Source organism: Pipistrellus hanaki (genome assembly GCF_964339955.1).
Source record: "Pipistrellus hanaki genome assembly, chromosome: 1".
In the NCBI taxonomy this organism is placed as follows: Eukaryota; Metazoa; Chordata; class Mammalia; order Chiroptera; family Vespertilionidae; genus Pipistrellus; species Pipistrellus hanaki.
Genome location: NC_140503.1, coordinates 41,191,960 through 41,218,104, shown reverse-complemented (window position 1 = coordinate 41,218,104; position 26,145 = coordinate 41,191,960). Strand labels below are relative to the sequence as shown.

The 26,145-nt window shown below is 42.1% G+C and overlaps 1 protein-coding gene across 1 annotated transcript in view; it reads left to right on the top strand.

Annotated features, from left to right (window-relative positions):
- The window catches only part of IQCH (IQ motif containing H), a 192,115-nt gene that overhangs the window by 104,734 nt on the left and 61,236 nt on the right, over positions 1-26,145 (top strand). Inside the window, exons 12-14 of the mRNA XM_084879603.1 lie at positions 3,818-3,993; positions 9,658-9,930; positions 14,298-14,489. Of these exons, the coding sequence (XP_084735729.1) occupies positions 3,818-3,993; positions 9,658-9,930; positions 14,298-14,489 (641 nt within the window). The remainder of the gene's footprint in view (positions 1-3,817; positions 3,994-9,657; positions 9,931-14,297; positions 14,490-26,145) is intronic.

The following is a 26,145-nucleotide window of genomic DNA, read 5'->3' as shown; positions in this document are numbered from 1 at the left end:
CTTCTTCATTTACCAAATCTTGCAGGGACACGTTAACATTTTTGTGTCAATATTGTCTTAATTATCCGGGGAATGAGTGGAAGGTGGTATCAGAACGTAAAAGCATTGTGTCTTCGTTGTAAGAATAAGAGGGAAAGGAGGATAGATTTTGAAAAGATTTTATTTAAATATATAGCATCTAGGTATTAGAAAACAGGGGATGCCTAATAGAGGAAATTCTTAAATACATACTTTGCGTGATACATCTTTGTAAAAGTCAAGTTCCAGTACTGATTTGGTTAATTCTAAATCAGATACCACCTGGAGCCACCCTAGCTTCAAATGGTACCAGTCAAATTCTTGCACCGATGGGTACCATTCGAAGCTAGGGTGCTGGTCAGGCTTAAAGATTAAAGGCTGCAAAGGCTAAGCAATAAGAGTGAATCAGTTTGGGATGTACTAGCCAAAATTCAAGGTTAAACAAAAACTAGATTTTTATTAGTTACCAAATAAAAACTTCTTCGTTTTGTTAAAAATATAATTGCTTTGGCCCTTATTTAAGCAAAACAAAGAAGCATTTTAAATTATCAATGACCAACTCAGCTGGCTCCCTGGAATGACATACTTTACATGCTTCACATATATTTCAGCATCATTATTATTTTATAAATGCCATTTAGTAACAAAAATACATCAGTACTGGAAATTTACAGTGTCCTAAAATAATAATAGTGTAATTGCTTTAATCTATTATCTAGGCACTAATATTGTTTTTCAGCCTTACAAAAATAAATTTAATGACTTGGGATTGATTTGTTAGTGCTGAGCTATTTCAACTAAAAACCTGACAGGGTAGAAACCAAGGAAGTGCAGCAGAGGGCAGACTTTGTCCTAATTTATTTGAATTTATTTTTTTCTTAGCTTTTTATATAGTAGAAACCATCACCAAAGAATTTGTTTACAAATGATTCTCATTATTAGAAAATACTTGAAAGTATGAAGCTTCTATTTTAAATAATTCAATAATTCCATGTAGGTCTACCTCAATGGGAAATATTGCTAATGACCATTTCTGAGAGATTATGAACCAAATGTCTTTTCTTGCTACACTCTCTTCATGACAGAGCACGGCAACCCTAAAACCTCTCAAGAGGAGTAGTTAGGCAAGGTACTTGATTGTGAAATAAGGAACTAAGAAAACTAGCAATAATCTTGTGCAAGAATAAATAATCACCTTTAAAATTTTATTTTTATATTGTATTAGTTTCAGGTATACAACTCAGTGATTAGACATTTATATACCTTATGAAGTGACCAACCTGCTAATTCTAGTACTCATCTGACACCATACTTATTACTGACTATATTCCTTACGCTGTAATTTACATGAGTATATTTTTTCTTAGTTCCATTAATTCCTAGTAAAGGGTATTGATTTTTTTCTGTTTATTCAGGGGAAATAAAATAAATAATCTGATGGATCATGTTGGAAAGACTTGTCATTCATGTATTGGCCGTGAAGTCAGATGTCAGGAGACTTAATGGCTAGTGTTTTCAATTCCTAGAGAAGTTAAGCAAGAGAGTGATTGATATTGACTATTGCTTAGCAATCAAAGCAATCTTCATTTTCATATTAATTCCTTTCCAAAATTACGTATCAATTTTGAATGTTTATAGATTCATAGACAAGCCACACTAATACTGGATATTAGTGTTAATGATATGTATTCCTTTGCCAGAAATGGTCAGGAAAGATGAAATTAGCAACATGATTTGTTATCATTTATAACCTAGGAATTTCTTCCCAAGAAAAGTTTAGTTTCCTGTTATGAAGTCTTTAAGTTATTTTTATTTGTGTTGGTTTTTTTGAGTGTGTGTGTATTTTTTCAATACTTTAAAAAAATACTAGTTATTTTTAAAACCACTAGTTTGGTAAGGCACTAGTCTCTTCTTAAAAACACAAGAGTTGGAACAACCAGTTTGATCATTCAGCAATTTAACCACTGTCTCCTAAATTCGTTTATTCTGAGGTTTATGGCATTTTGGTTCCCAAATTAAATAGGAGCCCCTCACATAGTTACCTTCATGGAGCACCTATGGTGGGCCCAGCACCAGGTCAGTTGGGAAGACTCTACTTCTAGCCCCAGCTGTGGCCTCAGGCGCGGGAGATGTCTCCAGATGCCTGGGAGCTCACTGGTTGTGGGGGGTGCTCCAGGTCCTGCATCTCTCCATCCTTCAGCCCACCCACAGGTACTTCATAAATGCCTCCTGCATACCCTATACCATATCAGGACTTGGGAGAATATAAGCAAGAGTATGCACCTTACCTTTTAGGAATTTGGAAAGGCGAGATCAACAAGGCAGAACAGCAGAGGACGTGATTCCATCGTGTTTAATCTTGAGCATTGAGTAAAAGGAGCACAGGTGGGAAGGGTAGGGCGGGGAATAACTGTTGGCTGGCTGAGGAAAGGCAAGCTGTGGAGGATATTTATACATGTGGGTGCCATATATATTGAAAAGATGGCAAAAGTAGGTCTATAGTTGTGAGTATGCAAAACATGGATTTAATAAAGCTATACCTGCATGCCTTTTCCCATGCAAACAACTGTAAGCCTACTTTTGCCCACCCTGTATATAACTATGTATATCATGTATTCTTTCATTTAATACTCTCTACACCTGTGTCTCAAGTGGTTTTATTCCCTATTTACAGAGGAAGAAACCAGTGCTTACAAAGGTTAAATAACGTTCCCTGGGTCCCTGGGCAGCTGAGCCAGAATTGAATCAGTCTATGCTCTGTACACTCTGCCAAGTGGAATGGAGGAGTCTTCAAATCCCCTCCCAGGCCTCCCTCATCGAGGAAGCATTTTCAGAGCTCCCTCCTCCAAACATCCCTGAGCACCGGGTGGGCGTGCTTCCTCGTGCCCACTGCTCTCCCCCATGCTCATGGCTGTTACTTCTCATGGGCAGCATCTCAGTTGCTTTGCTTCCTGTATTTCCCCTCCATGTCTTGTCAAGTGCTTTGCTCCTACTGGTCAGTTATTTTTTATTAATCAATCAATCAATTAATTAATTAATGACTTTATTAGCTACTGATTTACTGTCCATACTCCTTAAAATATTTTGCAGCCTGGAGTGGGTAATCACATCTGACTCATCCATTCGGGTGGAATATTTCATTAGGATTCCTTTCTAAGTACAGAAGCACATCTTAAGAATGAGGACAGTTGAGTGAAGACAGTGTTTCCTTTAAGACAACAGTCATTGGATGTCCTAAATAATTAACATACGCTTCTTTGGGAATGGAGCTGGGGAAAGGTTGGCTTCTTGAAATAGTCATTGCTGCGGTCATAATCTTACAATTTATTTGGAGAGGAAAGTTCCTGAATTGGCCTTGCCACGTCCGGGCAGAATAAGAAATTGCCATTTCATCAGCATTTTAAAGTTAATAGCTCTGTTTCATAATTTACTGAAGCTAATGGGATACATTTTTAAAGCAGTATGCAATTCCCATTGATGTTAATGGGAGTTCTGGGGCCGAGTCTCTCTGCATTATTTGAATGTAGACTTCCATGGTCCCTCACAGCCCTCCTTCCGAAAGAATCGTTGTGTCCGTTTTTTGGGGGGGACAGTGTTATATATCTTTTCTTTAGAGAAACGTGAAAGTGCCCAAAATCTAGTTACACTGCTAAGATCTGTACAAAACCGATCTAAATTAACTCCCGCGTGGCTTTGGCAGTGCTCTTTCTTTTAACCTGTGCCACATCAACCTGAAGCCAGAGTTCACAATGTCGTTTACCTTGGTACCAGTAATTAACACTGTGCCTGTTGTTCTTAGATGCCAATGTAAGCATCATCTACATCTGCTCCCATCAAATGAGTGAAGAGTTATTTCTGTATTACAATAAAATCCTGAGTCTACAGGCAGCTGTCAAATCGGGGAACCCTGAGGACAGAAGTGACCTGCAGGAAAGGATCAAAATTATCACCCCGGAAGCTATAAAGATCTTCACTGTGAGTTTGTCTTCTAATTACCACGGCTTCAGGGATGCAGTAAAATTAAATTGGAAATTTTATAACTTGCAACGCTCTGGTACCCACCAGTGAAATATTATTGCAAGTTTAACAGCTTTACTGATTAGACGACTAGTTGGACTGGAGGAGATAAATATCCCAGTTTAACTTTCAGACTTAGTTGAGCAGCACTTCCAACACTCTGTAGCTGAAGTCTAATTGGCTTATTGGGCGGTACCACCAAGCACTAGTAGGTGAATTTATAACATCTACGGTTTCTTTTTCATTTTGTGTGGAGGACACCAAGGCAGAGAAAGGCTGGGCCTGTCAGGGTCACAAAGCTAGTTCAGGGCAGAATCTAGAACAGGGCCCTGTGTTCTGACTTCCACACCACTATTCCTTCAGTCTCATGGTTCTGGTCCCACCTCCCACTCAGGGGAATTTGGACTTATTTACTATATCCCCCGGTTCATAATGAGCAAGGTCCAGGGTGTGTGTGTGTGTGTGTGTGTATGTGTGTGTGTGTGTGTGAATCAAGAGTCTGAATTTGCTAATACAGATAGTTTTCTCCATTCAGAAGTGGGATACACCGAAGCCAACTATCTATTGCCAGAGAAACTGCTTGCAAGCTTTACATAGGAAGCATAGATGTGTTGAGTTACTTCCTACCCCTTAATCCTTTATGCACCATGATTTTTACCACTCCCCCCAAAAAAGGCCTGCCAGGGTAGTGGAGGGTTGCTATTAATATTTCTGCTTTGCTAAAACACTCAGTGAATTGTCATCAGATTTTGCTCTCTTCTACCAAGATGAAGATTTTTAATCTTCTTTTTTTTTTAATATATTTTATTGATTTTTACAGAGAGGAAGGGAGAGAGATAGAGAGCCAGAAACGTCGATGAGAGAGAAACATCGACCAGCTGCCTCTTGCACACCCCCCACCGGGGATGTGCCCGCAACCAATGTACATGCCCCTGACCAGAATTGAACCCGGGACCTTTCAGTCCGCAGACCGACGCTCTACCACTGAGCCAAACTGGTTTCGGCGAAGATTTTTAATTTTCATAACTGGATACCTTAATGTTTCCCCTAAGTCCTTGCTTTATTGGCATCAGTGAGCGGTGAAAAGAAAGGTATAACCCCGGGCAGGACAAGCAAAAGAAAAGCCGGGGACAAATCATCACCACTCCTATTCTTAGGGACCTTCCGATATCCACAACAGTGCAGGCACTGCCTTGGGGCTTCCCAGCCATCCCCAGGCCGCAATGGCAGAGATGCTGTGGACTTCAGGAAGCAAGGAAGAAAAAAACTGTCATCCGTGTGTATTTAATTTCCTGATTTTCTCCTGATAGCTGCTAATAAGGAGTTTCTGTGCATCTTAAATGCCCATATGCACTGAGGAGGCATCAAATGGGGAAGGGACACTAGTTTGGGAGAAGAAAAGTGAGTGAGCTATAACATATATCAAATGCGTAGATACATTTTCTCATTCGATCCTCAGAACAATGCAGCAAGATAGAAATGATTGATCTCCTTCTGTGGGTGAGGAAGCCAAGACTCATTTTCCTCATCCAAAGTTACCAGTGGGGCCAGAGTACAAGCCTGAAGCTGTCTGACCCCAGAACACTGTCATGAAGTGGAATGACTGCTTTACTCCTGGAGGACCTTGTGGCCTTGGGCAAGCCTTGTGCCTGTCTGTTCTTTTGTTGTTGTTGTTGTTGTTCTTTTTTTAATATATATATTATATATATAATATATATATATGTTATATATATTATATATATAATATATATATATCTTATTGATTTTTTACAGAGAAGAGGAGAGAGGGATAGAGAGTTAGAAACATCGATGAGAAAGAAACATCAATTAGCTGCCTCCTGCACACTCACTACTGGGGATGTGCCTGCAATCAAGGAACATGCCCTTGACTGGAATCGATCCCGGGACCCTTCAGTCCGCAGGCTGATGCTCTATCCACTGAGCAAAACCGGCTTCAGCAGTGCCTCTCTGTTCTTTATCTGTAAAATGAGGTGGCCAATTGGATCATTTCAAAGCCCTGCTCAACTCTATAATCCTATTACCTGAGGAACGCACCCTGGTCAGCCTGTCCACCCTCAAGCAGGAAAGAGGCACTGGTGCACTGAGTTTCATTCAAAATTTAGGTTTGCATTGTTGTGAGTAGAAACAAGTAGGGAATTTTTAAGTACATTTTAATACTTCTCATAGTTTAAGTTTAAATGATTTGAGTAATCACTCATAGGCAATCAACATTTTAGAATACAAAAAAATAAGCTCTCACTTTCAAATCAGTTCCTGCTCATGTTTAGTTATTGCTTTATTTCTTTTTAATGGGCTGGAGAGATTGTATCAGTGCTGATTTTCATTCAAATGGATGGCTTTGAGGAGATTTTTTTAAAGTGTGCCAAAAATCTGTTTGTATATCTCTCCAAGTTACAATGCAGTGTTTGAATTTGCAATGGGTACAGAGTGCTATTATAAAGTCATTGTGTCTATTTTTGAACACTTAATGTTTATGAAGATATCCTCAACAAATACCTTTTGTGTCAGGTTTAAAAATGCCAGTGGTGATAAATTAAATGCAATTATAGTGCTATGGAATTCAGAATATTTTATATTTTTCAAGCTGCATTAATTCACAGCCTGGATCTAATGGTCATACAAGACCTGCAGTCAATAATGTGTACTCTGCCACTCATTCATACTCAAATCTTTATTAAACACATATTGAACACAATATTAGGGCACCATCTTGCCTGAAGAATAAGGCATGCCACAGAGGACTGTAATACAGGTGGGGGAGAGTACTTGCCAATGGGAATAAGCAAACCAAGAGGAGACAGAAATGCACCCTGGCTGCAGAAGTGCTCAGAGCCTTACTCTTACTTTCTATTGCTGCATCTGACTTCCCTCCTCACACCTCATAAACTCACCTCATGAGACTTCACTTCTCAATCTGTGAAATGGGACAGATTTGGCTGCGGTGGCACAATAACTGTGCTAATACTTGGGTTTAAATCCTCCCTCTGCTGTTTCCTAGCTGTGTAATTTTGATCAAATCATTTGAGCCTCAGTTTCCTCATCTCCAAAAGAGGGGATGCTAAGAGGCACAGTGCGGTACAGATCAGATGAGAAAATACATGTCAAAATGCTTTGACCTTACAAACTTAACATGAGAGGACTGCCACTCTGAAGCACTCTTCTTAAAGACCCTAAAAAACCCACCATGTACACTGGGACTCGGTCACCAGCTCTCCAACACATTTACTATTTTCACATTTCCCAATTGAAATCATCAGTGGGGAAAGGAAAGGAATGAAATAAACAAGGGGAAAGACAGGGATCAGCCAGAATGGAAACACAAACTCATGAGGTGCTGTCACCAGCCATTGTCTAATGGAGCATTGGGTTTCCTAGAACTGCACTCTCAGAAGTAGGCTGTGCAAATGGATTTCAGTTATGGTAGACAAAGCATAGTGCACAGATCTGAGGAACATAGAATATGACACCTACTCCGGAGGAAGGCCCAGAAGGATAAATCAATAAATCCTCTTCTCAGAAGAGCTCTGGGTTGTTGTTTGTTTGTTCTTTCTTTCTTTTTTTCTTTCTTTCTTTTTTTTTTGGGGGGGGGGGAGGAGGGACGGAGTAAAATACACATAACATAAAATTTACCATTTTAACCATTTTAAGTGTCCATTTCAATGGTATTAAGCACATTCACATTGTTGGGCAATGATTGCATTATCTATTATCAAGACTTCTTCAACATCCTAAGCAGAAATTCTGTACCCATTAAGCAATTAGTCCAGAAGAGTTCTGGTTTTAAAGAAAAAGTTATTTCAGAGCTGGAAGGACCCTAGAGATGTCTAGACCAGCCTTTCATTTGAATCTTGGGGAGTTTTCTAATTCACCTTGCAAGTTAGGAATTCAGACAAGACTGAAGTTCAGGGCCCTCCTTGGTCTCTTTCTCCCATACTCAGCAGTTTTACACACAACAGTTTGATATTCCCAGAAAAAGTTGCTCAACGTTTCTCCATATCTTCATGCCATATTGAGTAGCTAATTTTGACTAGAGTTGGGGAAGTAGGTGCTAGTCTACAAAATCCCTTGAACTCCCTAGCACTCTGGCACCTTAATAACATTTTAATGACTTTAAAAAGAGAGTTTTCTCTGTGATGATAAGTACTATCATTTATAGAATAGCAACTCAATGTCATGCATTATAATAGATGTTTACTTTCATGATCTTGTTCTATCCTTAGAGCAACCCAGCAAATGGGTATTTTTATTCCCATTTAACAGATGGCAAAACTTAGGCTCAGGTTCAGGTAGCTTATAAACTTGCTCAGGGTCAGGTAGCTTATAAACGATAGAGACAGATTCAAAGCCAGCACTGTTTGACTCCTAACCCCAGTCCTTCTCTAGAGGAAGTGAGCACAATCTTGACTTTTCATAGTTCATCCATGGTTAATGTCTTTCCCTCATCTATCCTCAACTGGTAAAATCCTACCCATCCTTCGAAATTCACCTCAACCCCAACCTTTTTCATAATAATAGTAGTAGCTAACATTCATTAGGTGCTAATTATGTCCAAACCACTGTGCTAAGTGCTTTACATGCATTACCTCATTCAAGCCTTACAGCATCCCTGTGAGATGAGTACTAGTCTTATGCTCATTTTACAGGTGAAGAAACTGAGGCCCCAGGAGAATGAGTCATTTGCCTTTTCAGCTCTCCCCATCAGCATGTGTCCTCTGCCTCCCTCCTCCATGCCTCCGGGGCCTTCTGTAGCTCTTTATGCCCTTTCTCTGCTTTGATTAGTTATGCATTAACGGGACTCATTTGTGCCCCCACTCCTTGAATGCAGAAACATGGTTGTATTCGTTTGGTGTGTGATGACCATCTGGCTCTGTCCTCAGCCCCTATTAGACATGCCAGAATTATTTATTTAATTGAAGGAGACAGTCACATGGATTGCTGATCTGGGTCTAAATAATCAAAACTAAAATAAGAGAGTTTTCCATTGGAAAATGAAAGCTTCAGTCTTGCTGAAATTTTCAAATACTTTTTCATTCATGAATCCCTCTCCAAAGTGATTGGCCAAGAACCAGGATAATCATGATAAAAGGGACATAGTGTCTGAAACAGACTTTGTGGCAGAGCTTTGGAAAGGAAGTATCAGGCCAAATGCCATTTTCCTGCTGAATCATTTAGAGTTGCCAGATTAGGAGTCCTGTACCGAGAAGAATCCTATTGGGCTTTTTTCTTCATTTTTGGTATTGATTTTCCAGGCGCTTTAGTGTTAAACCAGGCCAGAAGTGCTGCAGAGATGAATCACTATTATCCAAAGGCCGCCAGCTTCCTTTCCTTCTGACAGAAGGATAATTCCACGTGGATCAAATAAATACAGATGTGTAGTAATTAGTTCTATTCCCAGTGAGCCTATTTCCAACACACTAAAGATGTGAGCGATTATAGAGCCTCACCCCAACAGCTTTTATCAATTTAAACTGCTAAACAACAGGATAGGTCATAACCCAGCCTGCTATTAATAATGCATTTACGGTGTGCAGCATTATAAATTGGGTGCATGGGCTAGAAAAGAGAACGCCTTTTAACAAGAATGATATGTTCTTCCCCCAGAAGCAACATATGTGCCTGGCGTCTCACCTGAAGTACAGTCCCAAGGCAATCAAAAGAATAAAAAACCTCATCAGTGGAAAAGAGGCCTACATTGTCAGCGGGTTCCTCCACAAAGATGATCTGGCCGTGGCAGATATGTTAGACTTACCCATCCTGGGCTCAGAGCCTGAAATAGCTCATCTTTACAGCACCAAGTCTGGAAGCAAACAGATGTTTGCCAGCGCCAATGTGCCATTCCCTCCTGGAATAACTGACATCTTTAGTCACCAGCAGGTAGGTGGGGTGGGACAAAAAAGAGGCTCTGTTCAAATATGTCACATCCTCTTGAAGCTTCGGGGACCTCAGGCCTTCTGGAGCCAGCCCTACCCAGCGAAGGTTACATGGAATACTTGAGTTGATTTGTTAGATCTACTTTAGGACTTCATGTTTAGAGGTATTGTCCTTGAAAAATATTTACTCATTTGGATTAAGACATTGAAGACCCTGTTCATGCACCAATATGCTATCCATATTTATTGCCTCGACAGGAATTAGTTAGTTCGTCATCATATTAGCTAGCCAACCATTGAGCAGGACCCTGGAAAATGGGAAAGACAGTTTTAGCTGAAAAGAGCCAGTTTGGAGAGCTCTGGGTGGGCGGGGGAAAGGAAGGGAGGGCCGGAGGAGTGGCAGAGGGAGTGTCTTTCTGTCAAGGCAGGTGGCAGAGGGCTGCAGACATCCTTCGCTGGTACAAAAATCATTTGGTCCCTCAGGAAGGAGCCATAAAGGGAGGAGTGTAGACTACATTCAATAATTTCCCAAACCCTAAAATGTATGTGCTATCGTTTTTGAGTGCTATTGAGTCTTGCTTTTATCTTCACTGATGAGAACTCAGGCAATCTTTGCCATGAAATACTAAGAACTTTCTACGTTTATTGTGGTTAAAGATGCAGGCACATTCAATGTAGGAAAACCTTCTTCTAGTGCCGGTGTTCAGAAGTAGGATTTAAAAGTTCCTTGTAGACACATCAGATTTGAGGGATGTCATTTCACCTATGGCACATGCAAACTGCATCACCTTACATAGACTTATAACTGGGTTCTGCTCTACTTGTTTGGAAAACATACGTCTGAGGTCATCATCAAGAATGGAAGTACTCCACTGAGATTTTTTCCAGATACTGATACTGACTATCCTACCTAAGCTATCTGATTGTGTCAGCGTTTTGAATTCACAGATGGTGATTAATCAATAGCACTGACTTTTACCACTGTGCATCATAAACTTAAAGCTGGTGAAGGAAAGCTGTGATCATCTTAATTTAGGTTAATAAATATTCCTGACTACCAGTTGGATTTTAGCAGTAGTCATTTTTCTACTTCTGCTCTATGCCAGTGTAAAATGAATGGCAATTTAAAACTATATTACATCTTTTGAACAGATAAATTCAAACAAACAAAAATCACAAATGTTTGGAAATAGTGTAAAGTCATTTGGTTTATGATTAAGTAACTTATTTATTTTTTAAGTCTAGTGTGAGCACCGTGAGCATTTCCTGTTTTAATCCATAAAGTAACCATGCAAGTTCTTTTTCTGGCATATGCTCCATATGAAATATTGACAGCTTTGGTTAAATAAGCAAAAATAGTGATGCTATTTTAAAGCACTGTTCAATTTTCACTTAAAGATAGCACATAATTCTTTCCCATGGTGCAGTTTTTACAATATTATTGATCCTTTTCATACTGTAGGGGATCCATCAACAGACGCCCATTTATTGGATTCTCAGAAGCAACAAATAACAGGATTTGGAAGAAACATATGATAATTTTGTTAGTAGTTGAGTATCTGAATATACAATAAATCCAAACATACAATAAAAATGCTATGCCAGAACACCTTTTCTTACACCAGCAAAATAATTTTATAAAATACTAGGGACCCAATGCACAAAATTCATGCAAGGGGCTCAGCCCCTGCCCAGGCGGCGCCTGCCTCTGCCTGAGCCCCCACCACCACGGCTTCATCCAGGTCATCCAGGAGGATGTCCAGTCTAATTAGCATATAATGCTTTTATTATTATAGATTACCCACCAAAGACTATTTCTACTTCTGCAAAGTATGGTCATAATATAGCTAAATATGATGAAATATAGAATCTTATCTTCTCAACACAATACTAGAGAAAGAAGGGATGTAACTTTGGAAGGCACATTTAAAAACCTTTAAAGGCAAAGCTCATAGCTACATGGTGTGTAGACCAGAGTACTTGTAATTTAAATACCCAAATTATCCACAGACCCTACTTGATAATTAGGGAACTAAGACAATCCCATTTCCACCCTATTTGAATACCCCATTATTGCACAGGGCTTCCAGGGATCCCAATAATGCCCTTTTTGATGTTACTTCCACACTGCTGTGTAGTGTAGCATCCCCAGGGAGAGCAGCTGAAAAAACACAACTCAAGAAAACAGATCGTACCTTTAATCAAAATAATTGTAATCTTCCAACTCCACACTTCAGCAGAACCATACTCTTTAGTCCTTTCACACTCTTTAGTTGAAAAACTTTCCATCTGGTGACCAAAAAGTCATCTAAAGAGAAGAGAATAAGAATCTTGCAGCCCTTGCTGGGTAGCTCAGATGGGTTAGAGTGTCATCCCAACACACCAAGGCTGTCAGTTCGATTCCCGTTCGGGGCACATGCAAGAAATAACCGATCTATAATAATAAAAGGGTAATATGCTAATCAGACCGGATGTCCTTCCTGATGAAGTGGGGGCTGGAGGGAAGCCTGGGTCCCAGGTGCCAGAGGAAAGCCAGTGCCGACAGCCAGAGGAAGGAAGACCTACTCTTGCACGAATTTTGTGTAACGGGCCTCTAGTGAATACATAAATAAGTACAACAAATTGATGTCTCTCTCTCTTTCTCTCTCTCTCTCTTTTTCACTCTCTCATTAATGAATAAAAACAGAATGTTGCAGAGACCTCCTTAAGAATAAGAGACCATAGCCAAGAACAGCAGTGGGTAGGCTCATCAGAGCAAATGCTTAATAATGCTTTGCTTCTTTTGGGGAAGTATACACTGGAAAGTCTGATGAGAAGACCAAAAATAACAACATTTTGTGATTTAGTGAGTTATTTTTCTCCAAGGCTCTATTAGAACAGTATGACTTATCTATAGTAATAAAAGCCTAGGTGGCCCTCGCATGCAACGTCATCACAAGATGGCCACCACAAAATGGCCATGCCCACAGTGGAGGTGGGGCTCAGGGTCCACTCTGTGCAGTGAGGCCTGGAGGTCCCACAGCTCCACGCCGCATGGAGGAGGCCGGTCCCAGTGGAGGAGGTGGGTTGCAGCAGGGGAGGGCAGTTGTAGACAATCAGACCGGCAGGGGCACAGTTAGAGGGTGATCAGGCTGGCAGGCTGGGGAGCGATTAGGAGCCAGCAATGCCAGATTGTGAGAGGGATGTCTGACTGCCTAAACCGGTTTAGGTAGTTGAACATCTCCCAAGGGGTCCCAGATTGGAGAAGGTGCAGGCTGGGCTGAGGGACACCCTGCCCCCCCCCCCCACACACACACACACACATATTTCATGCACTAGTAATTAAATAATATTGCTTTAGAATTTTGTCTGACTCAAACTTATCCCAAATGGCTTTATTGGTGGGAAGGAAAGTTGCTTCTCTTTTAACTTCTCTTTCCACCCACCGCTCTGCAGGTTGAGCTAGGCAGCCCAGTGGAGAGAGGATGAGCTTAGGGGTTGGAGTCAGGGCAACCTGGGTGGGGCCTCTGCTCTGCCACTCAGTGCTGTGCGATCGTGGGCCTGTTATTCAAATTTGCTGACTCTCGGTTATTTATATATGAAATGAAACTAACATGGTGCTTGCCTCATGGGTTTTGTGAGTATTCAATTTAAAAATAAACTTACGTAAAGAGCTTAGTCAAAGGAGAGTTCAGCAATGTTGGATAGTATCATTATTATCACCATGATATTAAAGATTGAACTTTTATCCCTTAGACTTCCATGTGACGGAGGGAATATTGTTTTAAATAGGATAGGTGTGTATTCCAGAAACATTGCTTCCATGAATGTTTTATCTCCTTTATCACTCATGTTCATATAATACATATAATATAATGCGCTTGGTCGACTGACCAGCCGAACAAATGCATTTCATGTATGTTAATGAGAAAAATGTTAAATGTTTTATAGGTTATAACATTTAAAAGCTCAACAAAGCACCAAATAGTTAATAGTTTTCAAGAATATGAATCTGTATAGTCTTTAAACTATAAAAGAAAAACATCATTTGAAGAATCAATTAGTAAACACATAATTCCCTGAAAAAGAAAGAAAACAATACCAAAATTCAGTTCTTTATTTTGCCTTGAAGAGCAGGCAAATGATAATTTCAGTTTCTCATAAATAGGACGATACTTTTAAACATGCCTTTCGCCCCATTGGTTAGTGGTTTCTTCACATCATCCATACATTCCTTACCACTTCTTCCAGTCTGTCTTCATAGCTAGAGGATACCCTAATGAACAGACCATTTGGAACAAAGACATGTGAAAAGTACAACTGAGCTAACACAGTAAAAAGGAATCCAGGAAACCAGCTACGTTGAATGTTCCTGTGTCTTCACCCCCACAGATGATAGAACAGCTGAGTCAGCTGGTCATCGATCACCTGGAAATCCCACGCTGGCTCTTTAAAATGAACTATGAGTTTGGAGGAAACGGGACCGCCTTTTGTGACATTCTTCCCAACCTCCAGTGCCACGACTGGCTCCTAGACGAGTTTCACAAATTCAGCCGTGAAGACTGGAGCAAGAAGTGGGCACAGGTGAGTGTGCAATGGTGACGTGAATCCACGGTGTCTGTGTATGGTTAGGAGATGGAGCAGAGGGCTCAGCGAGGAGGTGAAGGCACTTTTTCAAGGCTCAGCAGTGTCACCTGCCAGCAGTGAGACTTTGGGAAAATCCTTTTACCTTTCTGGGGCAATGGGGTTGATTAGGTTATTTTAAATGTCCTTTGATGGGGCCCTAAAAGTATTCAGTCATGTCTTCAAATTGATTATAATAATTGGGAAGTCATTTTTAAAAAAATCGTATTCAGGTAACATTACATAAGTCTCATCGTTCACTCTAAGTGGGTCTTATCATGTTCTTCTAACAACTGACATTAATAAGCTACCTGCATTTTATTCTGAGAGAGCAATTCTATTAGTAAATGTTTGTCACCTGGAAGCTAATGCATAATAGCATTCTATCAGCAGTCATGTGTTTCTGAAGTCAATTTAAGGAAATTTGTGTAACTGCTGGTCCATGTGAGATGTTGAGAAAAATAGCACATCCTACCCAGAAAATCTCCAGGCCAAAGCTGAACAATAGGTAAGAAACCTTAGCATATAAGTGGTTGTGTAGAGAATTTTCCATGTATGTTGGTGGAAGGATGAATTGTACAACTTCTTAGTCTGTTCCAAACTTGCTTAATAATTAAAGTTATTTTTATAAGGCTTACTGTGTAAATTAAACCCACCATTCTAAACGCTGCCTCACTCTGCATCTTGAAGTTGAGACTAGCCTGGCTTCTCTTAATCCCAAATCTCTGTCTTGCCTGACCTACTCATGACAGCATAACTGATGAGGAAAATTCAGACGTAAATTCCCTTCACCGATTCCTACTGACGTGCTTAACAGTGGGCTGTGCAATGATTTGCATCTCCTCTGAGCATCCCACTGCAGAAGTATATGAATCAAGACCCAAATGATAGGAAGGGAGGGGCACACCAGAGAGAACCGCATTACTCTTGTGAAAGTGAGACGATGAATAAATCTAGAGAACAGTCAGAAGAGAGAGTTCCCTTTGACAAATGTGACTGTTCTCCACATGATCTATCCTGGGCTTTTCTTCCCCCTCCATCAGAGAATGGACTAAATGCAGTACCTGTCATGGCCAGCTTTTTACATATTATTTAAAGGATACCAAAGTGAATTATTCTTCTAGGAAAAAAAATAAAACAAGGAAAATGTATTTAATTTTGAGGCCCATGGAGGGTTCTCTTTGAACTGGATTTTACTTCATATTGCACAGCGTTTTCTTTTTAAAGCAAAACTGGGGAGAGTCAATGATGAAAACATGACCTTTTCATTTAAAAAATTGAAATTGTTAGTGGTCTGGCCTTAATATTTCAAACCAATATATTTTTTAAAAATTCTCCTGACATTAGACAATGATAAATTTAAAATATCTGACTTTAGTTTTAAAAGATATTTAAAATATTAACTACTAGCTGAATTGCACTTGAAAGCCTAACTATACATTATTTACTTTCAATTATTTTAAACTATATCATTTTAAATTGTCACCAAACCCTTTTGGCATTATCATGAATGTTATTGAATGTGAAGTTCTTGAATAATTAATAATCTACTGAAATCTTTTTTTAACTTAATAAGGAAAAAATAATTATTCAGAAATCTTTTTAATCTTTGAAACCTGTGCTTAGCCATGGTCATTTTGGTTAGAAGCCAAATATAAATAAAATAAAATAAAAATAAAGCAGTCTGAAGAGCTTTTGGGGGGATGAGGGGCAAGGGGAAGGAGAGAGGAGGAAACTATTGACATTCTTTCGCCTTCAAAGTGAAATTGCACCCAGAGTGGAAGTGAACTGCAATCTCCATTGAGTGTAGCTATTGAGGATTTAGGATCAGAATTATCCTTTGTTCCAGGAGACCATCATAATGGTGCACATTTAGACATCAAAGCATTACTTTATGAGCACAGGCATGTTTTAATGTCCTATTACAGTTTGTAGACCTGTTTCTTTTCATAATGAAGATGTTGTGTCATCAAGCCTAGCCCGGCACATACAAAACATATGCTGGCAGGTTATTAAAAATTTCAGCTTCTTGATGAAAGACTATCCTGCAGGCTAAGAGTCCAGAGAAAGACTCCATTCTGAGAGAATTATTAGAAATGAGATTATGACTGTAAGCACTAAATTATGTTAATACTTACAAATAGCATCATTTGCATAGCAGTTTATGACACGATACCATGACTTTTCTCATTGGTATATTGTAGGCAACAGATTAAAAACAGGGCAGTTTATGGGAGTTGGAACTGTTTTGAGATTCTCTTGCGTCTGATGAGGATATTAGTTTTAGACAGAGGCATCGTTCAGTGTAGACTCAAGGATCCAATATAAAGGTCATTTTTCCCCCTACCTATCTAATTTAGAACCAGTTATTTAACTGGTTGGGGTTGAGAGTTGAAACAAGGTCGTGGAGTCAACAAATGCTGGAAAGCTGTAGTCCCATTTTAAAAATCAGTATAGACACTCAGGTGATTTTAGGAAAAGTGAAATGTCACATGACGGCCACAGTAAAAATGGGGCACACATCTCATTTCATTCATGGTGGCTTAGTACAATCCTCATTCTCTTCATCGCACCAGGTAACAAATCCCAATTCTCCAAAAGTTTTCCTTAAACTCACTCAAGTACTCAGTGCTTGTTAATGTTTAATGGATCCACACACCAGCTTATACTCTAACCCCCCCCCCACCCACCCACCCACCAGTCGCAGGCACTTCTTCAGCAGGAATAAAGGCTTTAGTGAAGGAAGGCACACCTGTAGGGGAAAGTCTTCCTAGACACACTCACCTAAGACAGCGTAGGGAGACGAGGTGGACATCAGCTGTGGTACCAGTCCTTGCGGTGTTTTCTTTCTATTTCCGTTTTTAAAAGGCAAATCTTCCCTCCCTCCTTCCTCGGAGGTTGGCTTGGTGGCAGTGATGTTACTGGTGACAGTGCTCTTAGAACGGTCTTTCTCGAACGGCTTCTCCGTCTAGAGAGCTAAGCCAGTTTGCTTTTGGGTGTCCCTGGCAGACCTTCTTTGGGCCTCTGTATAAGATGTAGACGTCTTGGCATCACCCATTTACCACAGAAGAAAAAGGAGGAAAGGGAAACTGAACTGGCCCTAAGCTACGATATGATCTTTGCATTGTAGTCCTGGGCAAGAGAAGTTTCACCTGTGTTTGTACTTTTTGTTAAACATTATTGAGCACTTATTCACCAGTACAGTCCAAGCCTTTTGAGGTACACTGCTATATTTCATACCAGAGATCCGGTGCACGACATTCTTGCACTTGAGTGGGCTGGGGGGGGGGGGGGGTGGCGGGGGGAGTCCCTACAGCCCAGCCTGCACCCTTTAGCAGACTGTGAACAGGGTTGGTCCAGCTGGTGGCTTAGGCCCGCTCTCTGTGGGGAGCAGGCCTAAACCGGCAGTTGGACATCCTTAGCACTGCCACAGAGGTGGAAGAGGCTCCGCCACCACAGCTGCGCTCACCAGCCATGAGCCCGGCTTCTGGCCGAGCGGCAGTCCCCTGGTGGGAGTGCACTGACCACCAGGGGGCAGCTCCTGCCTTGGTCAGTGCGGGTCATAGCGACCAGTTATTCCTTCCGCTGTTCAGTCGAGATTTGCATATTACCCTTTTATTTAGGAAATATATACTAGCATATACACTAATTCAAGGCACCCAAGCCTAGAAAAAGTAGAATAAATCACAGTGGTTTTGCTTCCTTATAGAACAAAGTTAGCAAACCAAATTCAAAGGAGAACCATCAGTCAATCAGTGCCTTAGGACTCTCTGCTCCATTGTGAAGACCTCCATCCATTCAGATGGGCAAGTAACTGGGCCATAGGGGCCTCTATTGGGTGGCTGAGCGTGGTGCCTTGAATGGTGTTTATTAGGTGATCCTGAAGAACCATGACCCTGTAACCACATAAAGTTTTGGAAAAGTTAAAAGGTAATATAACCAGATCAAAGGTATATTTAACTAAATAAGTTTGTAACCACTTTTCTCAAGCATAGTTGTTTTCATTTTTGTGTATTAATTTCCAAATGTGCTGTATTTATTTCTCATAGCTATTTATATGCTATTTAAACATCAGGTCTTCAACATTTTCAATGTTTACATGTGGCCATCACAATTACTGGTTGTATAATATTCTCTCATACTGATTTACTCTGGCATGTTAAACCATTCAACTAAATTGGAAATTTTAGGTTATTTCCAGTTTTCTTTTTCTTTTTTTCTTAACATGTCAAAATGTATCTTATAATTGCTAGGAAGAGATACCTTTTCATGTCCTTATTTATTATTTTTTTTATATATACAAAAAACACAACATCTTGGTATTAAAAAAAAAATCTAAGTTTTTCTAGGTTAAGAAAAAAAAAATCTAGGATATCATTTTCCCTGAATCAGTAAGGTATATAGCAATAATTATTCATTTGTTATATATATCTATTTTTAAATCTTAAAAACTTGACCTCTTTTGTAGGTTTATGAATAAACTATTAAGGCCTTGAATTTCTTTGCATTTAATAACAACAACAACAACAATAATGGCATTATAGAATACCAGCTGAGTGTCAGGCATTTCAGTACTTTACATGAATTGTCTCACTCAATCTCAGGAAAATTCTAAGGTTTTTGTTCATTTACTTTCATACCACTTTGATAAGGAAGGTATCGCTATTTTGCTTACAGATGGAGAAACTGATGTTTGGGAAGTTAGGCGACTTGCCCAAGTTCATATAGCTAACAATGGTTGTGCCACCGTTAAGACGCACATCCATACCTGCTGGCCCAGTGTTTTCGCCACATGTAGAAAAGACTCCTTGTTTGAAAATCCCAGAGAAATGTTCCCCATCAGGTCCTCCCATTGTGACCTGCGACCTTTGTGGCAAGTTTTCTGCTTTCTACAGAGACTTGCAAAAAAACACAATGGTTCCTTCAATGCAACAACCTTTGCTCTCAAAGTCCACCCCGAGATTACTTAGGGGGGACCATGGGCTCTCTGAGTCTCTATCTCTTCAACTGTAAAGAGAGAGAATACCTGTCCCGAGGGGAGATGATGAGAATTCAACGAGATAACCTTTGGGAATCGACTAGCCACGTACTCAACACACAATACGCCTTCAAGAGATGTTTCCTGTTATTATTAAAATTACCATAAAGTTGCGTTACAATTAAATTACAGGTAACATCGAACACATCCATACAACATAATCTTTCTTTGATTATTTAGAAGGTCTTTTAGGGTCTTGTAGGATTCCAGAATATTTTCAATGTTTCCATTATCATTATATACATTTGTGGAAGATACAGAATGGTGACCCCATCGTGCCTACCCCCCTTATTTCCCCAGATAATGCCTTTAAAAGAGTAAACTTTGAATAGTAGCGCCCTGGCTTCTTATCATTTGAAAAAGAGAAAAGGATCCCAGTGGCTTGAACTTTCTACACGTTGAGTAAAGAGGCATTGACCCGATTGAGAGGATCCTGACCATGAGACTGAGACCCGGTCGCTTCATTTTCCCCGTTCCAGCTGGCGTCTTTTCTAATTAGTGTAGCAGCACGTCACCACCATCGCTGGAAAAGTCTTAATCATTTACATATTTTTCCTTATCTCTGAAAATGACTTAGAATGTTTTCTTCCGGTTCAGTGGTTATTTTCTCATGGAGCTGCCAGGGCTGGGTCTGAGGTGCTTTCTGCGCCTGAGGAAGATGACAGGAGAGTGAAAATTGCCTCCCCGAGTGACATGAAAGCCAGGTCTCCCTTCCGAGGACCTATAACCATCAGCTCTACAAGCTGTTGGTTTGTGTGTCCTATTGATTTAATATGCTTCTAATCAGTACATAAAGCTATGGGCCTGCCGTGTTAATTTTTCATATGCTTGCAAAGTACCCTTTGATTTTCTGTCACACGTTAATTACAGCGTTTTGCCATTAAATAGGGAGCTTTGTGTAAACTAATTACTAGGTAATCATTGTCTACGGCAAGCGTGCTGTTTGTACCTTTTTATTCTATTCTGAAAATGCGCGGATCTCGCAGTCTGGAAACACTCTACCTTCCAGCCATTAGCTCTCACTAATTCATAGCATTATTGTGGTGAGAGTGGAGGAGTTGTAATTGTTGTGGTATCAGAGCTGTTAATTACCGGAGTAAACAGTTGAAATGGTGCCAAGGTCTATTGTACGAGGCAGAGAAAAGGAGGTTTAAATGTTACTCCCGCCATCTGGGGACCAGGGGAGAGGCAAATGCTGGAGAACAGCAGTGAGGCGCTCTCGCCGCCTCAGCTCCGGGGTTGGTGGCCATATGGATCCAGAATATTCTGAATCAATTGAATTTAACTGCCGGTTTTTTGCAATAACAGCGTGGAAGGAAGGAATAAAGCAAAAGATGAGAGGAACGAGAATCGGTTAGTGTTTGCACATCCAGGGAGGCCCCCATTGGAGTTCTTTTGGAAATACCCACTTTGCTGAAAACCACAGGAGCAGGCCCGGGGACTCGGAATGGATGCCAAATGAGTTTCACTCGCCTTGTCCGCGACTGCGCCATTTGCTTCTGGTCATCTGTCCCCCGTGCCCCGCGGGCAGAGAGGGATGCCCTTGAGAAGACCGGGACTTTCGTGTAACTGTGCCAGATCGAACACAAATCCTTAGTTTTGGGTAGTTGAACAAAGCATGGTCTGTAGAAAGAAAGCAATAATAAATATCTAATGCTATCACACCCACCTTACGCATTTGCATCTGTACACAGGGGGAATATCAGAAAAGATACAGCTCTTCACACCGATTTTTAAAAGTAGATGCTTGTCCGTTCCTTCTGTTGAAAATTAAAATATAATTTCCCCCCAGCGTCTCTCATTTCATTCCACAAATTCACCTTCTCCCACACCAATTGAAAGAAAAATTAAACCCCCAAAGGCACGTTTTCTTTTGTTTTTAATTTTCAACTATAAAGAGCTTAATCAGCAGATGCAATGATTTTTTTTTCCCCCCCAACCAGTAATATTTCTCTACCTGGAAAGAAAGAAACCAATCTCCAATCATCATACTAATGATAGCTACTTCCACTTCCGGTTGAGCTTTAAACCGCCTGGATCCTGCTTTCCAATATTGTTTTTAAAGATCTCTTTTTAAAAAAACTCGTATGTATTTGCTTAATGTCACTCGTATTTAATAGAATGTCCTTCAAACCCATCTTCCCACATTAAAAACATTTTTTTTTAAATCTGCCACTTGCTGCTGTAACTTTTTTCCGTAGCATTCCCCAAACAGGAACATATTCTTTTTTTAAACCACCCAGGATTATTTATCTTTAACTGTTCCTTTAGCAGCTGCTGACGTGACTTAGGGTGCAGCGTACACAACTCCTATGAAGAGAGCGACCCCAGGCCGCCAATCCCAGGCCGCCACGCCCGGGCACCCAGGGCAGCATCCCTCAGGCTTGCAGTCCAGGCGCGGGGAGCATTTTTTTTTTTTTTTTTTCCTGCTTTTGTGCGTGTGCGAAGTCCCATTAGGAATTTCCAGAAACGCTTCATCTTGATCCACGCAAAGCCCAGCTGCAGCGGGACTGGGTGAGCCCGGGAAGAAAGCCACGGCCCCCTGCGGAGAGGGGGAGACAGAGTCACAGCAGTGCAGATGCTGTGTTGCAGGGGAATGAGCCTTTCTAGAGCTGCTGATCTGGGCGATGCATTGGTGCCGAGCACCCGGTGGAGGCGCGACCTGTGTGCCTCAGTTGGACAAAACGCTCCTCCAGTGGGATCCACTGCTAAGCCCGCACATGGGGGCAAATGGAGGCGGGGCAGCGAGGGCAGGCTCGGGGGACAGGAGGGGCGGGTGGATAAGGCCCTAAGTGTGGGATTACGGGCCCGCGCTCTCCCCATTCTGTTTAATGAGAGCCGCCGCCGCAGCGAATCGCCTGCCACACAGCCGAGATGGGCCATTAGCTATCGGGGGGAAATTGTCTCCGCCGCTCTCGGCAGATGGAGCAAATATTTTACAAAGCAATTTTACATACCGAAAACATTTGTGTGCCTCCGTAATGCTGGCTGCTTTGCATTACGCCACCTTCCACGGCAGCATAATTTTCCATCTCGTCGGAGGCAAAGTTGGCATTTTTGATTTCTAAATTCTCAATTAACAATTAAACATGGAGCACTAAAGCAGTCTTAAGCTTTAAGTAGGTGTGGGGAGTAGTTTATGACTTGCCGGAGACGGTTTCATTTTTTTTTTTTTTCTTCATCCTCTCAGCATATTTTTGCACCCTAAGGAGGGCCTGTTTCTCACCCTCTTCCTGGGAAGGAATGGGCGCAGACGCCGCTACTGACCGCAGGGCGCGGGGAGCCCGTGCCCAGGGCTGACCGGAGCGTTTGCTCGCCCCTGCAGCCAACAGGGATGCCAGGAGCCATGGTGCGGCCACCCACTGGTATCAGCTTAAAATGTTTCAACTTCAAGTAATCGCAAACCCAACTCAAAGGAGCTTTTAAGATAAAGAGAATTTATTATCTGGCTCACTGAAAATGCAAAGATTGGTCTGGCTTCCAACAAAACTTAATCCAGTGGCTCAGTATCACCAAGGAACCAGTTGCTTTCCATCTCACCTCTCCATTTCACACCGGTCGGCTCCATCCAAAGGCTGCTGTTCTCAGGGTTAACGATGGCTGCAATAGCTCCTGGAGCTTGTTCTTCGTCAAGGCCAGTGGTCGGCAAACTCATCAGCCAACAGAGCCAGATATCAACAGCGCAACGATTGAAATTTCTTTGGAGAGCCAAATTTTTTAAACTTAAACTTCTTCTAACGCCACTTCTTCAAAATAGACTCGCCCAGGCCGTGGTATTTTGTGGAAGAGCCACACTCAAGGGGCCAAAGTTCCACATGCAGCTTGAGAGCCGCAGTTTGCCGACCATAGCATTCTCAGAAGAGCATAAAGCCTCTTTCTCAGTGTGGAGAGCAGCTACAGTGTTTGGACAGGTTATGGTCCGAACCTGTGGTCCCACGTGACTAAGTGATATAAGCTGCGGGAGGTGCAGCAAGTAAACAAAGCTTGGTCAGGTGCGTGTAATTGAGTAGATTCAGAACCCAGGAGAACATTGTAACCACACCCTTACTTTGCATCGTGTAATCTAACTATAAAATAAAGACTCGGCTTGCAGGCCGTGGCATTGTCTCTCTCCATCAGAGATAGCAGTGTTCCACCCAGACCCACCTTTATTCTCTTGTCTGTCTTTTCTTAACCCTTCACCGCCCTCTCTCAGGCTCACCAAGCCTGGCTGTGCAGGCGCAGCACACTCAGGAGGCCCCAGGAAGGGCTTCCTAACATCTGATTGGACTAGGTGGGTCACGTGCCCATCCTGCACCAATGACTGTGGCCAGGGTATGGTTTTGCTAACCAGGGCCCCACCCTGGGAGCTGAGGGGAGAGTCACTCTCAGTCAACTTGCATAGCTAAGAATGGGAAAGTGGCAGTTCCTGAAAAGGTGTTTGGGACACCATTACCCTGAAAGAGGGACAAAGATGCTGGACAGCCAACAACAGTTGTCCTCTCTACCATTTTTTTCATCAAGTGGACAGCACAGACTTAGCCTCACATGCGGATGACCTCATCTGACCCAGCGTGTTCATAGAGTAACCACTTCAGAAAATGGCTTTGAGATAATAAATATACACCCCTTGCTACAGGCCTGCCACTTGGTAAGCTTTCCACAAGTGAGAGCTGTTATCGTACCTCGAAAGTGTCCACAATGGTAAAAAGTAGCTCACGCACAGCAAACACACCCTTGAATTTGGAATCCCTCCCTTCTCTCCATCTTTCTGCCTTGAGCCATCCCTCCTTTTAGGGGCGTCAGAAAGCTCTGTGAAGCAGGACTATCTAGGTGTCTCTGGGTTTCTCTTCTGAACACTGTCACACAATGTCTGATGTGGGGGTTGGAGGTGATGAGCCAAAAAGCTATTTGCTTAACTCACCACTGCAGAGCCAGCCAAAAAGCTTCTAAGGTAAAATGAGTTTTGGTGGGACTGATACTTAGAGCATTCTCATTTGTATTCCTTCTTCCTCCTCTCCCATCCTCCCCAACACACATACACACACACACACACACACACAGAGAGAGAGAGAGAGAGAGAGAGAGAGAGAGAGAGAGAGAGAGAGAATTTACTTGAGAAAGTTAACTCTCAGGAGTTTAAAGTAGCTGCAGTATTAAATTGGATATGCTAGCAGCTTCCCCTGAGATGTCCTGAATTTCCTTCAGTCAAATATCTCTTCCTTCAAATTTACACTTTCTTGATAGAAAAAGAGAAAGAGCTGAGGGGCAAGGTCCATGCTTCCTGGAACGCTCCAAGGTCATGACTACTGTCACACTCTGAGGGATCAGTGTGGGTGCTGGGCAAAGGGTGACAGGCTGAGGGTGAATGTGGGTGCTGGACAAAGGGTGACAGGCTGAGGGTAAATGTGGGTGCTGGACAAAGGGTGACAGGCTGAGGGTAAATGTGGGTGCTGGACAAAGAGTGACAGGCTGAGGGTAAATGTGGGTGCTGGACAAAGAGTGACAGGCTGAGGGGTAAATGTGGGTGCTGGACAAAGGGTGACAGGCTGAGGGGTAAATGTGGGTGCTGGACAAGGCTGAGGGGTAAATGTGGGTGCTGGGCAAAGGGTGACAGGCTGAGGGGGTAAGTGTGGGTGCTGGGCAAAGGGTGACAGGCTGAGGGTAAATGTGGGTGCTGGACAAAGAGTGACAGGCTGAGGGGCAAATGTGGGTGCTGGACAAAGAGTGACAGGCTGAGGGGCAAATGTGGGTGCTGGACAAATAGTGACAGGCTGAGGGGTAAATGTGGGTGCTGGACAAAGGGTGACAGGCTGAGGGGTAAATGTGGGTGCTGGGCAAAGGGTGACAGGCTGAGGGGCAAATGTGGGTGCTGGGCAAAGGGTGACAGGGTGAGGGGGTAAGTGTGGGAGCAGGGCGAAGGGTGACAGGCTGTGCAGGGGTGGGAACAGCTCTGGAGTTATCAGCTCCACACAGGCCAGCAGCTGCTGTGATGGGCAGAGCCAGTGCAATCCTGATGCAATGAAAATCTGGAATTCTGATTTTTTTTTTTCCAAAAAGTAAAAGATACTTTTCTAACATTTGTTTATTGTCAACAAGGTCCATACTTTCCACAGCCCCAGAGTCACTCGGTCTCTTCGGTCGGCTCCAGGTGGGTGATAGGCGTGCTGACACCCTGACTCAGGGGTCCGTGACCTTGATGCGACTCAATGAAAAGACACTGACTCCCAGGTTTCTAAGATGGGGAACATGTGCCAGGTTCCTAGCCTATAACAGACTACACACACACACACACACACACACACACACACTCACACTCACACTCACACTTACACACACTGGGAGGGTGAGAAAGCAGAAAAGAAAGCAGACTAGCAATGGTTCCCCAGTGCCATCGCTTTCTGTTCACAGTCACGTGTCAAAAATCATCCAATAACAGAATGTGCCAGCTCAGAGCTGGCCCCGGCCTCCGCTTCCAGTTTGTGAAGCAGGGGAGGGCGCTGTGCCTCAGTGTTACAGACGGACCGAATGAGATCATGAACGTGAGCCTGCCCTGACAAGAGAGGGTGTTTTACAACCACTGTTTGATGGTTCCCAGGA